This window comes from Aedes aegypti, chromosome 1, assembly GCF_002204515.2.
Source record: "Aedes aegypti strain LVP_AGWG chromosome 1, AaegL5.0 Primary Assembly, whole genome shotgun sequence".
NCBI classification, from domain to species: Eukaryota; Metazoa; Arthropoda; class Insecta; order Diptera; family Culicidae; genus Aedes; species Aedes aegypti.
The window spans coordinates 4,152,702-4,171,372 of NC_035107.1; the positions used below are offsets into that span (position 1 = coordinate 4,152,702).

General features: G+C 38.3%; 1 protein-coding gene across 1 annotated transcript in view; it reads left to right on the forward strand.

Annotated features, from left to right (window-relative positions):
* Window positions 1–224: 224 nt before the first annotated feature.
* Window positions 225–18,671, forward strand: part of LOC5572377 (ethanolamine kinase) — a 46,757-nt gene continuing 28,310 nt past the window's right edge. The window contains exons 1-2 of the mRNA XM_001660284.2: window positions 225–1,013; window positions 18,190–18,632. Coding sequence (XP_001660334.1) covers window positions 891–1,013; window positions 18,190–18,632 — 566 coding nt within the window. The 5' untranslated portion in view covers window positions 225–890. The remainder of the gene's footprint in view (window positions 1,014–18,189; window positions 18,633–18,671) is intronic.

The following is an 18,671-nucleotide window of genomic DNA, read 5'->3' on the forward strand; positions in this document are numbered from 1 at the left end:
GAGCAATGAATCACCCCTCGTCCCCTCAAAACGTCAGAATCGCGTGAGCTTTGATAGTATTAGTAAGCTTGCGCACTTCGCAGTACTCTTTCGAGGGGATTATTCGCAATAAGCTACGAAGCTCCAATTCTGCTTCATAAACACATGCAACGTTTCCCCATCAACGTAGGCCGTTCTTGCGATCAGTCCCCCACCCCTCGGATCGACCGCGAAGCAGCCTACTTCGTCCATCCGCGATTGTCACATCCAGTTTGTTTTCATTGTTCGTTCCAGTCTGACGTGTTTTGTCTGTGATCAAGAGAGGTGCTGCGCGAGTTACTGACTGATCCAAGTGACTAATCAGTGCAAGCATCCACAGTGCAACCCTGTGACTAAGCCTGAGCTGCCCGTAGCCCACATAGATAAGAGCCGCATTGGCGTCAGAGAGGATTCCAAGTCCAACCATATCAAGTGCTGCGGCCAGCTATCCGGACCTCAGTGAACAAAAGAGGAGGCACCTTATTTGTGTTTTTTGAGTGATCTAACCAAAGAGATTGTTTGTGATAAAACATCAACTGTGATCGCGCGCGCAATTCATGTCTTCCACCACGCGGCGGCGGCGGCGGCGATCATAAGCCGAAAACGAGATTCTGTTGTCAGAGTCGCAAATTTTAGGGGTGATTGTAAATCCAACGTGACGTGATTATCTTTCTCTCTCTGCTCTACTCTGCCCTACTCTCCTCAATTCGGGATCAATATTTGTCCGGCGCATTATCAAGCCTCGCGCGGGTCGTTAGCCGCCGGCTTAGGGGATCGAGAGACAGAGACTAGAACCCTGATAATCTGCTCATTGAGGAGTTCTGGGTTATCAACTCGGTAGTTTTGTCGCGGTGCCAAAAGTACGCAAAACGATGGCCAGCAGCGAAGTGACGAGGCTAGATCTGACCATCGATGAGACTGACGTGATTCGGGGTGCCGGAGAGGTGCTAAAGGTTATCAGGCCACATTGGCGCAGTGACAGCGTCCGGTTCAAGGTTTGTATTTGGCGAATTTGTGCGATCATGGTAGGCGGGCATGGAATGGGAGACATCGTTGTTGGGCGAGCCTACTGTGTTAGATAGAGCGCGTATGACGGTGAACCAAACTGAACGAAACTTTAACCCGAGACTATAGGGTTTCAACGCTAGTAATGGACCCCTTAATAGCTGAAATTCATTCTCGACACTTTTTCGCAATGATATCTCAGACGCATATACGTTTTGTGGAGTCTAACAACAAATTCAAGGTCTTTACTTCATAGTACGCCTTTGAAACATACAAAATCATTCGATTTTTCTTGCGAAATATGCATTTGAAAAACTGTTGTTTGTATGCCTATTATGGACCCTCCCGGGTGCAAATTGAAATGATTTCCATTGCAAATAAATAAAGACAACTTGGCGTGTCCTGAAAGTAGCCCTTTTTTACCCGACCTGTCCCAGTGACCCACCAGAATATCTCCGACCACAGGAACATTCCCGAGATCCCTTGGCCACTTTTAAGAACTAGATATGTGGGCCAGTATACTGTCAAAAAATTATTTGAATCCGTTAAGTATTCGCTGAGCGGTGAGGGTTTTAGTATTTTTGCTTTCACTCAGGCCTATACGGGTTAACGCGATCTAAAAGGATTTCTTATAATATCTTCTCTGTTTTCTGTATAAGTGTTTGGAAAGAGTACTCCAAAAACCAGCGAAATGATTGATAAGAAATCTTTGATTTAAAATTAAGGCATTGGATTGTGCAATATGGTGAAGTTCTGAAGAAGACCAAAAAGAGAAAGATTCTTAGTGGTATTCCTTAAATATCTTGCAAAACTTTATCTTGAAGGAATTCCCTTCAGTAAAACCCAAACGGGACCTCTAAACGATTCCCAGTTATGTTTTTTATGTACTCTTCGAAAAATTCTAGACAAAAAATAAAAATATTTTTAGGGAAATTTCTGAAGTAACATCTAAAAGAAGCTTTGAAAAATACCGATCGTATCATTTGTGTGCCATATTTTAAGAGATGTCATGAATGACATATACCTGGATGACAGTTCATCGAATGCAATTTCTTCAAATGATCTGAACACTACATTACATAGAAACCTAACAGTTTGTTAGCTGAATCTCGTATTAAATAAACAAAAAACGAGGGTTGCACATCCGGGCTCAGAAAACATTACCAGGTGTGTGTGTTTCTTTGAAAATGAGTTAGTTTAGTGAAGCAAGAAAACTTATAGATCAATGAAATAAAGTATATCTAGCATCTAGATTCGTATGAAACTATAATAATTAATAGAGCCAAAAGCTTTTCGTGATAACGGGGTATTCGAGGAAGTGGCTTTTGAAGAAATGTTATACAATCATACCTTGCAACTTTGTTGCAGTCTCAATTGGTTCAATTGTATTCATCTAGTTTTTGTGGATTCTCATTTTAATGCTGTTGTATTTAAATAAGTCTGTTGGTGCTTTTGTTAATACGGTGAGCTCCAGGGTTTTTAACGTTTATCAACGATTTACGCCGTTTCGTTATTTCGTTGACGTTAACCTATAACGATTAACGAAGCTTGTGTTGATTGCGTTGAAAAACAATTTAACGATAACGTTAACCTACAGCGTTGATTCAACGTCAACGACTTCGTTATTTCTAACGTTAACGATTTGAAGATCCCAATATCTAAAAAAACATAATTTCTGGCTGTCATATTCGATTGATTTAGAAATAAGTAAATGTTGGAACCCAGAAAATGATGAAGTTTAGATAATAATAAATAACGTGTGAACATTTTATTACTAACATAAAAACAAGATAATTGCGAATTGTGTGGAAAGTTTCAACTTAGACACTGAAACATGCCATGTTTAGAAACGATTATTTAGAAAAAAAAGCTTGATCTCATTGCAGGGGTTTAGAATGTTAACTGATTTTCTCGATTCTATAGCATTACCCGGAATACCATTACCCGGAATGCAATTTACCGGAAGACCATTTACTGGAATGCACCATTACCCGGAAAGCCAAATCTTCCATTTTCGACGACTTTTCATTGATGCGCAGCACAAATTATGTCACGCTAACCATGGACATTCTCGACTCCCTCGGTTTCCATAAACACTATTCCAAAAGACATCTCCAAACAGCTATGGACCAAATATGTTGTTCTTCTTGCCGGCGTTACGACTCAACTGGGACAAAACCTGATTCTCAGCTGTTTTAGGAGCATTTCTTAAGTTAATAGCTGAGAGCCTATGTCAACAATAGAAATATTAGTAGTAGAACATAGTAGCGCTGTTCTCACAAAACTCAATTAGATTATTATCACCTTTAACTGTATCTTTTCATTGTTTATTCGATGCCATGTTGTAGTGTAAGATTTTAAAATTTATTTGACACTTTGAGGATCGGTACTCAAGCTGTCAGCGCGTGGCAAACTAGATGTTGGTAACACGAACAGTAGCGACATTAGTATTCTTAGGTTAATGCTTCTACTATGTCAACCGAGCATTTTTGCATTCGTTCATAGTTTGACAAGTTTGTAAGTACTCTAGCTCTGTAACATTGTCAAGTTTGTCAACCAGAAATAATTTTGATTCTGCGGTATTCAATTCTACCAACCTCAGCTTGATCTTTCTGAATAACTTCACTTTGTCGCAACGTAAGCCTTAAACTATCACGATACCAAAATTTGGTTTAACATGTAAATTAATTGGCGTCCTTATTACAGTCGCCTCTCCCCATCTCGATATCGAAGGGACCATCGAGATAGGGAGAGATCGAGACAAAGAACACATTTTTGATGAATACTAGATTGAAAAACACTCTGTTGCCAAGAAAGTAATACACAAACAAACGTCATTCTGCGCTCTTAGTTTGTTTTGAATCCCAAAACTTGGGTCTAGTAACCTTCGATAATGGTCATATCGACATACGGAGAAAAAATTGAGAACGAAAAATCAACAGAAACACATCGAGATATGGAGATATCGAGATAAAGAGGACATCGAGATATGGAGACTGAAGGTACTTATGAAATCATCGACATAGATCGACGAGATGTAGAACATCGAGATGTGGAGAGTCGACTGTAGAAAAGAATCGCCTGACATAGATCGGTAAACTACTTCTTCAAATTTAGGCTATAAAACTAAACATCACAGGCAAGGATAGAAAGAATGAAAAGAATTATTAATTTTGAAGTCCGAGACCACTTGGAAGGTACCATCATTATAAATCGAAATCGAAAAAGGACTAACAAATAAGGGAACAAAATGAGTTTGCAATTGAGTAAATGGAACATCTCAGCATTCAAAAATGTTTGGAGTAATGATGTATTTCCTATTCCCTTACGTTACAGATCAAAATCCAATTTCAATATTGTATCAAAATATTAAAAAAAAAACACTTATCTTGCGAGGGAAGCAACATACAACATTCTCATGTCATCTTTATGGTTTCAGGAAAGCTAAACATAATCAAAACCCAAACTAAGAGTACCTTATTGGTGATTGAGAGTAGGGACACTATTCGCCATTGTAACGTCCATCTATGTAACCTCCAGAGATTTACTTTTCCTTTGAATTTGATTGATTGTGCTTTTTTTCCGAATGTCATTACTCTGAATGTCTGTACCCCGAAGTCAATGCCAGTATAATAAACAAGAAAGAACAAAAATCAATCAAAATTATAATATACTAGTGGTCCCGGCAAACTTCGTCTTGCCATCAAGTAGGCTGTTGAAAAACGCTTTTGATCGTCCCATATAAAACGACAGTTTCGTTCGCGCTCGTTTTTTCAACTTTCCCGGTGAATATTCTGGCATTTTTATACACACAAACACGTCGGAACCCTTGACGAACAAAACTGAGAAAAAATCATTCAAATCCGTTGACCCGTTCGTAAGCCATTTCGTGACATACAAACACCATTCCATTTTTATTTATATAGATTTGGTCATTTGCGACTAAACACATTTTGCCAAAAATGCCGAGATCGGTTGAATTCGAAAAAATCGCCAACCAAATAAAGAAGGATGAATATCAGATGACCCAAAAATTCTAGTAAAAGGGGAAACACGGGGGATTTACAATCGGTTGATTGACGTTTGTAGAAACGACATTCGGAAAATTGACACTCAACGAAAAGTATTAAAAATTCTAATCATTGCTTATTTATTAACATTTGAACACTTGGAGCATCGACGGTCGAATATTAAACGTAAAGTTACAGAGTTGTAGCCAAATTAAGCCAGTTCAGCCAAGACAAGCTGAAAAGATAAGTTGGAAGAACAGCTTATTTTTTAAAAGAAGGGTGAATCATTTATGAAAGGCAAATATATGAAGATGGTGCATATTGACATGATCAAGTATGAAGATATCTCTCCGGTGCTTATGTATTTTGAAAAAAGAACCTTAACGTTGGTGGTCATTTTAAATATTTTGAAGTCAACATACTGACCTGAATGATCGTAAAATGATTAAAAGGACGGTAATGAAAAAAGTCGAAAAATGGAGATATAATTTTTCGGTAAATGGTCCTTCCGGGTAATGGTTTTCCGGTAAATGGTTCATTCCGGTAAATGGTTTTCCGGGTAATGGTCTTCCGGTAAATTGCATTCCGGGTAATGGCTTTCCGGGTAATGTCGGAGAACCGATTTTCTCTTAGTCGGATATGGTGAAAAATGCCGTTTATATTAGAGCTCCACAATATTGGAAGTGGGAAAATCTGCTCTACGGCCATTGCCATTTTCGATTGCAATGAGAAATTTTGTCTGCTATGGTATGTTAGGGTATTATGCCAACTTGTATTTGGAAATGAGAAGTCGGGTAATCCTGGGGGCGGTCACTCAAAAACATTTGGTTGTTGGATGGGTAAAAAAAAGGACGCCGTGTGCTGGCTGGAGGTAAAGGAAGCCGCTCTTTGGTAACAGTTTCTGCTAATTGTTGTAGGTTGCTGGAACTGCGAGAGGTCATAGGACGGATACAATATTGCTAGGAATTGCAATTTGTAAATGTTCTTCCAAGCAATCACAAAGTGACGTTCAAAGAGGCTGACCAAGATATTTTTAAGAGAGGTATAGCAATCTAAGCTGTCAGTGGATGCGGGGTGTGATTAACAGCAGGGGGAGGAAAATGACAGCTGGCCGGTTAGCGAGCTGGTGAGTTTGTTGATACAATATTCCACTCCCACGGTTTCTATGGTTTCCTTAGTGACATGATGTTTATTATTACAAATTGAAAATTTCTGTAGGTTCAAGAGATAACTTAAGAACAGGTACGAAATAGTTGCTTTCTTTGTATGAGATTCAAATATAATTTCAGCTGTACCATTTTAGGATGCCGCTGTATTCTCTGCCATGTGGTAAAACTATTGGAAATCAAACCTTTATTGGAGTTTAAAATTCGGAAGTAACAACAGACGATTGTGTGATATGATTGACTACCATAGTGCTGTTTCCAAGGCTGTTTCCCATGTCGGAAAATACAACTTCAGCTAAGGTCGATATAAACGTAGAAAGTTAAATTTATGGTTTACAATTAAAGAATGTTTTACACTACGTGCAAAATCAAATCGGAAAAGTGAAGTGAACAAAATGAAGAAACTTTAAAATCATAAAATGAGCTGTAACAGTGATATGTTCAACACTGGCTGTGAAAAAAATAGAATAAAAGATAGAATTCAATTGGTTGTTTCATTTAACAAAGGCATGCTTCTTGAGTGATAGGAAGAACTGCGTTGTGCAGTTCAAATCCATAAATTTCGAAAGTTGTTTTTGTCATGCTTGACCGTTTATATAGCCGAATAATTCTGTGGTATTCCTTTTGAATCAGAAGCTTACAACCATCAATCAGTAAGAAATTTTGTGCAAGTGTACTCCTGGATTATGTCGTCCTCGGAAACGAACTTTTGCTTGTTTCTTTACGGTTAAATTTACTTTGATTCCCATGTGTCTTCTTACTACGAGATTCTAATGATGCTATGTTATCGCTTCATGGGTTCTAAGTGATAATTTCCAACGATCAAAACCATACATTTTCACCTTCGTTCTTTGAATGACATTTACAAGCGTTCACGAATTATAAAATAATAAGGGGAAACAGTTACTAGGATCTCAAGGCCTGCCGACCTATTGAAGCAACACAAACTCGCCAGCTGTCAGATCCTTTTCCAATATGGCGGATTGTACTATTTAACATATTGATATTCCTCCCTTATAAATACCTTGAGGCTGACTGTTGGGTCCCTGCACTGTGAACTTAGATTTTTTTAATCAATTTTCCATGGATACGGGGTATCAGCATAGAAACATGATGTTTATTGATTTTTCGAAACATTCTTTGAAAACCTTTTCGAAACATAAAATCAACGCTTGGGTTAGCGGTGATCGTTGACGTTGATTCAATGCAAACACGTTAACATTGACGTTAACAGCTATTAAAATTAACGCAACGCCGTTGACGTTGATCCAGTGCACAATCAACGTAACGGCGTTTATCGTTGAGTAACGTTAACAACCCACTATGGCTTATCAGGTGGCCAATAATCAAAAAAGTGATGTGCCCCAAATTTCAATTCTTGTTCGCCATTTCATTGTAAACATGTCTCCTAAGAAATCCCCAAAATATTAGGGCATGATTTGCATTGCACAATCAAAAATGAGGTGCCAAAGTTGAGCCTATGGAGAAAAACTTGTTTTTATTAACAAAAACCATGGTTTACTCAAATGAATATAAGTTTTTTTCGATAATACCTACGTAAAATGTTTTTACACCATTTGGAAGCTTACAAAAAAAGCTTCCTAGACACAATAAAAAAATTAAAAAAACTTCAAAATAGTGGCTTTTATGGTGTTTTTTTATAAAGCGGTTAAAAAAATCGAATAAGCTCATAGTTAACACATCGAGTACTTTTTTGTCCCAAGTTGTCCCAGGCTTAAATTCAGTTCCAAGGGTACTTTGAGATGTAAACTAAAGGATCGTGAAAAATTTAGCTGCACAAATTTGCACTTTTTTTATTTAAGGCTTTTTGAATTTATCCAATATTTTTAACCATTTTCTATTGAAAACAGCTAAAAAATAATTCAGAAAATAATTGAATTTCGCTAAATCATCATTTCTATGTAAGTTTTAATATTTATAATGGTTTGCACAACGTTAATCGCATAAATGGCATACATGCATTATAAGTAACAAAGTTTAATTTTTCGCTATAGGCCCTATTCAAAAGTAAGTCTCGAAAACTTGTTTTTGAAAATAAAACATCAAATTTGTATCATAAAACTCATAAATACGACATGAGATGGAAAAAATATTTTTGGCCGCCAGTCTATATGGAAACCGCCCATAGTGCAACCCTGGTGAGCTCGTTCCATGTTTTTTTATAATTGTTTTTTTTTTCTCTGGGACTGTTTCAAAGCTTAGTGTTCGATGAGCAGTGAGAGCTTTTATAGTAGGAAATCGTGTAGCAGAAACTCATATCCAGCGTTTATCGCTACCGCTATTAGGGCTCCAAAATTTTATGGGTCGTTATTCTACATATAGTCAGACAAGCTTAGCGAAGCAAACAAGTTTGGGTCACCACATTAGTACTATTTTAGGCTCACTCGGGTAAATGAAACCATCTGAGATTTCCAATAAACATAATTTTCAATCCTTTACTTCAAATGTTTTCTAAAACCCGAGGAAAACTCTGCATTTTGATTATCTTGTAGAAAACTTTGGTTGGCCATGAGGGTCTTTCAATTACGACGGCGGATATTTAGCTAAATGTTTCTTTATATTGGAAATTGGATGTGTTGGATAGTCTGGAAATTTGTAAACAGGTACCTACGACGCTACTTAACAGTGACCACGGCAACAGCAATACATGGCTTTTCAACTTGATACCTACTAATCGTTCGCGTGATGTACCTTACAGCTCTTATACTCAGTCAGAATTCTAGTAAGTATCTATAATGATCTTGCAAAGGAGTTGACATAGGCAAACATACGTAACATTGGGTAATATTACATCGACCACGCTTCAAATACCATTTCAACTATTGAAGGTTTCATATCTCACAATCAGAGGTTTGCCCAGGGCTTTATATAATTCGGTCAGAAATCCACCCAGGATTATGTGGGAGCCCTGCCCAAAACTTTGTGAAAATTTAATTCTGAGAAGTTCTGATTTTTGTGATAATTTTGCATCAGTTTTCCGTAAAATTAATTTACAGGATTTTTTTCAAAGAGTGAAGAAGCCTTTGCGATGATATTATGTTTGACAAATTTAGCCTTCACCCATCGTATTTTATTTGAGTTTGATTGAAGTCTAGTTTTTTCCTATCAAATATTGAAGAAAGTCATGACATGTAGAAGTATTGCAATTATCAAAAATTATGATTTCCCCCTATGCACCTCAAATTGATTCTCGCAATGATGGGTGAAATAGTTTTAACGCATATTAACTTTAAAGAAAACAGCTGCCAAATTTTACAGTTATTCAAACTTTTACATTTGATCATCTTGAATCCTTCATGAAATCGAGTAAATTAAGAAGAATTCACTGGAATATTATCTTGAAATTCAATGGAAAGTTTTAATAAAAATTCTTTGTATGTTCTAACCTTAAACCAGTAGAGCAGTCAACGGACTAAATATGAGACTTGTAACTCTTCACGGGCCGTACGCTGGGCAGCCTTGCCAGTGCCGCAGAGGATAAATATTTTTCTTCTATTTTTTGGACAGTTGGTAATGTATCATCAAAGTAAATACACATATCTTTTTTAACCCATTCTCACGGTTCCATTTGGCCATTTGACCGAATGCCGTTTGGCCGATATAGCAAATAATAGTGAATTTCAGTTAGCATGTTATTGTAATGAGTTTCGAAGCTGAATTTAAAAGAACGCATTGTGTTTGTAGTCAGCTTTTGACAATAACTAAAACGGTTCACGACCTGTTAGTCCTGCTGCAGGACTGAATTGCTTCGATCTCTCGAATTGTACGCAAATTTTCACGGAGCCGCAAATCAACTCAACTTTGACTTCTTTTGACGCAATTCGGCTCTTCCGTGGGATAACCCAAATTTGGGTTAACTGATATATACCTATCATTAGGTTGTTTCCCTTTGACAGCGGCAAAATAAACAACTAAGTGCAAAAACAAATCTACCCAGCGTTAGCTTTCGAAGTCTCTGTGATGGGTTGAAACAACGTAACGTTAGGTAAACTCGAAAAAACCCAAATTTGGCTTATTCCATTGAACTTCGACGCTGGGTCGGTGCGTCTCTCTTTGTTTTTGACAACATTGCTGTTGCGAGAGAGGCAAAACAACCCAACCGTGGGTAAAAACTAAATCCAGTTTACCTAAATTTGAGTAAAAAAACTTATTTTTTTGGGTAGTCTGATTTCTCCGTGTTAGCTTCTTCTTTTCACAATGGAGAAACTGTGAGCTTTTTCCACGTAATCGTTCACCGAGTCAATCGGTTTACCGCTATACGCAAGCAACGGTGCAGAGCTCTGTTCACACGTTGCAATCCTAATATTGGAGGAGAAACATAAAGAACAGCCTATGATCAAAAGAAGGACAAATTTCTTATGATAATTTAAGCAGGTGCGGTGCAAACAATTTTTGTATTAGTATAACAACAAAGAACTGCTGATGATTTAAAGAAGGTAAAATTTCCGACTAAATTATAAGCTGAATTATTGCCAATAGTAACAAAACCATTATAACTCGATATAATCTTCTTCTTCTTCTTTCTGGTGTTACGTCCCAACTGGGACAAAGCCTGCTTCCCAGAGTGTTCTTATGAGCACTTCCACAGTTATTAACTGAGAGCTTTCGTTGCCGATTGACCATTTTTGCATGTTGATATCGTGTGACAGGTACGAAGATACTCTATGCCCTGGGAATCGAGAAAATTTCCTTTACGAAAAGATCCTCGATCAGCGGGATTCGAACCCACGACCCTCAGCATGATCATGCTGAATAGCTGCGCGTTTACCGCTACGGCTATCTGGGACCATCTCGAAATAATAGCCTATGCTTAAAAGAAGGAAAAACTTCTAATGAATTCATTAAAAAACTGGAACCCTATCATACCGTTGGTAGCCCCAGATGAAACAATCATGAGCTATGAGTCTTGAAGCAATGAGTGGAGTTCAAACTTAGTCCTAAATTAAAGAGTCAATTTTATCATTATCTTGGAGTACTTATATAGTGACAAACATGACGTTTACATCAATAAAGTCAATTAATTTGCTGAATAATTATTGAGTAACACCGAAGAATCTTACACAAAAGTGTTGTAATAATTTGATTTATTTTGTTCGTAACTCGGCCAAACGACCCGTTCGTTCAAAAGGCATTTGGCCATATGGCATTCGGTCAAACAGCATTCGGCCAAACGACATTCGGCCAAACGGCGTTCCAAGATGTTTCTGGAGGAGTTTTAATCTTGTATTTTTCAGCAGGAATATCACCAGAAAAAAATTTTCAAGACATATTGAATAACCACAAACCTAAATTGATATTGTGAGAGGTGTCGTTCAAAACCTTAGTGAAGTAATTATTGATTAAATTTTTGAATGAAGAAACCCCTGTTCCCCCCTGTTACCCCCTTGATGTAAAATTTTGGTAAAGTTCGAGAAAAGACTTTTCGGTTTCCATAAGTGTTTCTAGAGGTGTCTTCAGAAATATTTTTGAAAGATTTTCTCATGAAGGTGGCAACCCGTATCTGATATCGGGCAATTTACTCCAGCATGATATCATGCCGCATAGCTATATTTTCGTAGCAAAGTTCAATGAAACAAGACCAACGAAATTATGAACCACGACACAATTTAACTATGAGCATTTTTCGGTAAGATATAGTATTTAATGTTTCAGCGCTCATACACAGCCATAACGACCATCATCAAGATTTGTTGCTCAATGTCATCAATCAAAACATACAATCAACAACCTAGTAACGAGCATAGCTGTCTCTGATTTTTCGCTTGGAAAGTTTCCTATTTGATGTGGGTGAATTTCCCAGGATTCAAGATTTTTCTTGCAATGCGTAATACAATCTTTCTGGAATATCCTCCATAAATCGTCGAGACTCAATCCAAAACAAAAATCGAGGTTTTCTTTTCTTCTTTCTTTTGCAAATTTTCGGAAGATTTTTTATCATTTACGTAAATATTATAATACGAAGAAAAATAAAACCAGTAAATCTCTTAGCTCGCTAGATCCCAGTCCTCCCAAAATTATGCCGAGAAATCCAAAAATAAATCTAGAATTTATTCCAATGCTTTCTCTTAAAAGATTTCTAAAGATATTTCCTACTTTTTTACAATAGTTCCTTAATAAAATACTTATTATTTTTCAACATTCATAATCCCTACAGGGATTTTTTAGGAATTCTTCCAGATTCCTTCAACAGTTTCTCCAGAAATTTATTGAGGACTTTCACAAAAAAACCTCCTGGGATTTCATTTTTGACTAGACTGGCTTACGTTGTTTTGCCACTCAGTTGGTCGTTTTACTAATCATTTTTTTTTCAAATCTCTACAGTATCTATTTTACCAAGGATTCTGAAAAGAATTATGCAAGCAATTTCTCCAAAAAAAATTCTAGGGATTTTCTTAGGAAGAACTTTCAATCACAACCGTATTTTCTAGACCAGTTCCGTTAGAGCTCCATTCCATTACTCCAGGGATTTCTCTAGATGGTTCTTCCAGAGACTGCTCCGGTGATTCCTCCAGAAAAAATCCAGAGATCATTCCAGGTATTTCTCCATAAATTGGGCAATACGTCCAAGGATTATTCCAGGGATTTTCCAGAAAAATATAGACAGAGATTACTCCAGCAAAATCTCTGCATTAATTCTTCCAGAAATTTGTCCACGGCTAGTCCAGGCATTTCTCCAGGGACGACACTAGATATGTCTCCAATTTATCCAGGTAATCCTTCTGAGATTCCTTCAGAAATTTCTCTAGAAAACCCTATATGATTTCTCCAGAAGCTATTCTAGGGATTTTTCTCAGGAATTCCTCCAGAGGTTTTCCCGGATATTCCTCCAAAAACACCGGCAAAAATTTCTCCAGGGATTTTTCCAGAGATTGAACCAGAGATTCCTCCAAGAATTCCACCCGAATTTCCTCTAGGCGCCCCTCCATATTTTTTTTTTCTTTAGCTTCTACTTGGGATTACTTCTGGAATCCTTCCAAGTGTTTCGCTGGGAATTTATCTACGGATTTCTCCAAAAAAATCTTAATGGAAGGAGTTTGAGGAAAAAATATTGAAGGAATCCCTGGAAGAATTGTTGGGATTATTTCTGATGAAATTCCTAAAGGAATTCTTGGAAAGATCCCTGAAGGTATTATGTGAGGCCTAGAACAATTCTCTAGATAAGGGGTTTTCAGCCTTTTTGGCTGGCGGAGCACTTTTGGAAATAAAATCGTTGCGCGGAGCACTTGTTCTTCATCATAACTCCGTTTTTCATCTGATTTTTTTAATTACTTCACCAAATTGAAAGTATTCGGTTTTTTTGTTTATGAAGCAAAATGTAGTGATTCTTTATCTTACAGCCCAAAAATATGTTACGAAAAGTGAATCAGTTTTCTGCAATGATGCAAAGAGAAATCTTTTTCAAGGCATCGGAACAAGTTTTTAAAACTGTCGCGGAGCACCTGCCGAGGCCTCGCGGAGCACCAAGTGCTCCGCGGAGCACGACATGAAAACCATTGCTCTAGATAAACTTCTAGGTTAATCCTTGGAGGATTTGTAAAAATTGATTAGTAGTTTTCAAAATTCTTAAAGTATTTCCTTCAGCGATTTTGCTGTCTGCTGCTGTCTCTAGGAGAATTGCTGGAGAAATTCTTGAGAAATCCCTTCGTGAAGTATCGCAGAAGGAATTCTTGGTGAAATCCCTACAGGCATTCCAGAAGGAATCCTTGGAAACATCTCTACAAGAATCCCTCTAGATAGTTTTCTAGAGGAATGCTTGGAGAAGTCTGTTGAAGAGTTTCCGGAGGAATCTTAGAAGAAAAACCAAGAAAAATTGCTTGAAAATACCTGGAAATTCAGGCAGAATTTCTAGAGGGATTGCTGAAGGTACACCTGGAGCCCGATCTGATCCGGTCTTAAAAAATCTGGTTGCGATCAAAACTTTTTTGTGAAGGAATCTATGGCGAAATCGTTGTGTAGTTAGAGATTATCTTGGATAAATTTGTGGTAAAATCCATGGAGGAAACTTCAAAAAAAAAAAAAACAAATCCTGGAGAAATCTCTGAGAGCCTTTGGAGCTGTTGGCGCGTTAATCGTGGCCAACTCCGGTCGATTTGGGGTGGACTGTATTTCGGATGAAAGAATTCGACCCCACTGGTTTACTGATCACTACACTTTATTGTACTACTTCACTTTCACTATTACACTCTACTTTTACTTGGACCACTTTTCACTGACAATCATAATCACGCGGTGGTTAAAATAGAACTGACTCTGCTACGCGTCCGGCTCGCGTATGGAGCAATGCGCGAGGTTATTTTTTGACGTTTGAGCGGTGCCGTATCATCTATTTGGCCATGGTAACGAGTGAATATGGCACCGCTCAAACGTCAAATTGGTGAACTCGTTAATATATGGACCAATGGACCTATGCACGGGTTCACTATTTGACGTTTTAGCGGTGCCGTGTTATCTAGGTAACCATGGAAACTAGTGAATTCGGCACCGCTCAAACTTCAAATTAGTAAACTCGTGCATTGGTTCATGCACGAGTTCACTAATTTGAAGTTTGAGCGGTGCCGAATTCACTCTTGCCATGGTCACGTAAATAACACGGCACCGCTAAAACGTCAAAGAGTGAACTCGTGCATTGGTCCATAACACCGCGCACGTCTTCTAGAAGCGCGTGGAAGCATCGCGATGCGTGTGCTGCTATCGTCACTGCCACTGTACGATGAACTCTTGGATGAACCTTGCAATAAGTGCCACGATGACGATGGCGCTGATTGTGGGACACTCACTGTTGGTACTCACACTCGATGTGGGAACTCTCTCTCTCTCTTAGTGACGTAGACAGTGTGGGTCGTACCAGGGGCTGCAATTGGGTGAGTTTATCATGTGATTCAGTGACGATAGAATTTGCGTCGCTGTTTCTCATGCCATACGGAACACTGACCAAGACGAGTGAATAATTTGCTTTCCTTTCATACTAGACAAATATCTACGGTTGCTATGCAACGCAAGTACGACGAACCAACATGTTTGAATACACGAATATGCTCCTACAAAATGTTTGCTGGGTAGTTCGTGCACGTATTACACAGTTCGCATTGCACGCACTGTGTAATCGAAGCTTAAGAAATGCTCAAAGTCATTCTGCAATCAAATTTTGAAGATGCTCTTAGGAAATTTACTGGTCAGATAATCTGAAGCAACTACTAAATTATAAGAAGTTTGTTTTAGATACATCATGATTCCATTCCAAATGATTCCATTTTGGAAAGTGCAGGGAAGAGCAGTTAATATTTTAAATGAACAAAATGACATTCTTTAGAAAATTATAGAAAATATTTTCTAATATCGGTTGGATGAATTCTTCTAAAAATGTTTTGGTGCATTGACTGAAGAAACCCTGGAACATATTCTGCAATAATCAATGGGGTTATTCCTGGAGACAATTGTAGACAATTCCGAGATGGCCCAGAATAATTTTAAGAGATATTCTCGAAGATTTTTTTCCTAGTTTAAATATCCGAGGAATCCTTGCAAACCATACTTGAGCAAGCAAAATTGCAGTAGTACCATAGAAGTAGTCTCTCTCACCAGACTTTTAACATTTTGCATGTTTTTTACAAAGTTGTTCAACATCTTAGAACACGTATTGTTAACTGAACTTCACAACTTTCTATCTCTTAAAACAAATAAGTTATCGGTCTATTTTGGCTTCATAAGGCCCATTTATTTGACAGTAAAAACGCATGAAAAAACTCTTATAGACAGAAGTTTGTATCACCTGTCGTGAGGGAAGATATGTTTCTTTCATAATAATGTAAGGGGTGCCTGCGCCATTCTGTGCCGGAAGCAGGTAATGGGGCCTAAACTGGGCCACTTGAAAAAGAGTATTTTTTTAAACTATGATATTTACAAAGATAGCGTGATAACATGTTCAGAAAAAGGGTTTTTTTTTCATGGTTTCGGCTCTGTAATGATTGAGCCTATGAAAAATCAGTCAATTGTGAAAGGCTTTGACGGCATGTAAGTGCAATGTGTCATTGAAAACATTTGAACATGCTTACCGATATTAGAATGCCTAATTAATCTATTTGAAATTGGTGATTTTGATAGTTACACTTCAAAAAGGGCGTAACTCTAAATTTCGACGATCTGCTCATTCAAAACTTCGCTCAGAGGTTACAAATAATTAAAACACCTACTTTGAATCAAATTCGGATGGTTTATTTCTTCTGATAATCATGGCCAATAAAAACCGTTGAAATATCTCAGATATCCTTTGAATTTGTGGACTTATACAATAAAAAAAGCGTAACTTCAAAACGTGCCCTGCGTTTTTTTTTTAATTTCGCTCAGACATGCAGCTTAGCTACAGAAAACGACTGGTGAGCACAGATTTGATGGAGATTTCTTTCTGATAATAACGGTCAGGGGATTCTTAGTAATTAGAATCATGACTCAGAAAAACACAAAATGTCGATGCCCACTGGCGTCACCTGGTGGCAGAATTGTTCATTTCAATTACCACCGCATGTTAGGGCAACTTCGCCGGTGATCCAAATTGGAGATGGGCAAAAAGAATCGGAGCCGTACAAAAGATCCGGATCACACAAAAGAATGGGTGATTGTATTTTTTAGACTTCAAATAAGCATAACGTTATACTTCATGCTTGCAAAATATGGCATAAATTTAACATTTGGAAATGCCGTGAAGCTTAAAATACATATCACCTATGGTTTTCTACACATTAAATACACTTTGTCTAAAACTTGTATACTGTACAGATAGTAACTATACTTTAGCAATAACCAACAAATGGTTAGAAAATGTACTGACACATCTAATGCAGTATGACTTTGCATTATGCCATATTTTATAGTAGCATATAAAGTGATAATGATGCAACTAGTATCTAAGGGCCTATCAAACAGCATAAAAATGCCAAAATGACCAATTTGTAAAAAAAAAAAACAAAAAAAAACTCTAGAAACGCTCGTAGCACACTAAGCTGAAAAGCAGGTTTTGTTCCAGCTGGAACGTAACGCCAAAAAGAAAAAAAAATAAGTATTTCGAATTTTATAATAAGTATCAATGTTTGCGAATTTCAAACTCGTTGTTGTGGTAAATTTTCTCAAGGCCGTGCTCTGGCTAAACCATCTTGTAATAAACTAATTAAAAGTAGAAAATTACGTTCATAAAGATTAGAACAATCATGCCCCACCATCGCGCGATTATTGCCTATCTTTAAGGTTTTCCGTTTTTTGCACAACCACTTCACTTCGCGTCCAATGCCATTCGTTCTAGCGGCATTCTGCTTCGATTTATATGGTGCCACATTTACCCCCGCTCACTAAACTAAGTCTAACTTGTAGAGTCTTAGAAGGCTGTGCAGCAGAAGGAAACGCCAGCAAAAGCAAACCGGTTGCAATCGGGTTAACGTGCTTCGATCGTGTTGCATTGCGCTGCGCCGCGCCGTTGCCACTGGCTACCACTTTGTTTATATTTACTCTAATGATAATGGCGTTTGGTGAATGGCGAAACGATCGCGATCATGTGACTTTTCGCGTCAAAATAATGCAATTTGCGTGGATTTTATTCGGAGCAATTGATGATAATATCATGTGCAAATTGACAAGTCTTGTTATGCCGTCAGTCATGCGAATTTTCCCTAATTTGAATGATGGATGACGTTCCGCGTCCCATTTTGTATGATTACACGTCAGTGCAATCATTTCCTTTCGATAAGGTGCGCTCTTATCAGTGCTAGAGCTCGCAACTGCATCGACTCAATAAATGATATAACGTAATGCCAAAACGATGCTCAATCTTGATAATGCGTAGAAAAATTATTTGATATGCGCATCTAGTTACCCGTTGCCATGGCTACCCCCTAATAGGATGAAACCGATCCATCTACCGAAATCCCCCCAATTGTCGCCGTCGTACTAAATCACGCTTCTTTCCCCTTTCGCAATTGCAGCTATTTACCGATGGGATCACCAACAAACTGGTCGGATGCATCAATCAGAACAATAACGCCAACGATGACGATGATGACACCGCGGATGACGAAACGCACGACGTCGTGCTGATACGGGTCTATGGGAACAAAACCGACCTGCTAATCGACCGGAAGAAGGAAACGGAGAACATTTGTCTGCTGCATCGGTACGGATATGCGCCCACCCTCTACGCCACGTTCCGCAATGGGTTGGCGTATGAGTTCGTCCCGGGCGTTACGCTTACACCGGACAGTTGTCGAGAGGAACGGGTGTGGCCGCTGGTCGCCAAACGCATGGCCCAGATGCACAAGGTGCGGGATGAGTCGGTTGGCGACTGCCGGAAACCAATGCTACCGGACAAACTCGATCAATTCCTCAAACTAGTGCCACAGGTTTTTAGCGATCCGGTAAAACATTCAAGGTGGGTAAGTGTGGAAATCGCGCGACGCGCTTAGGCTCA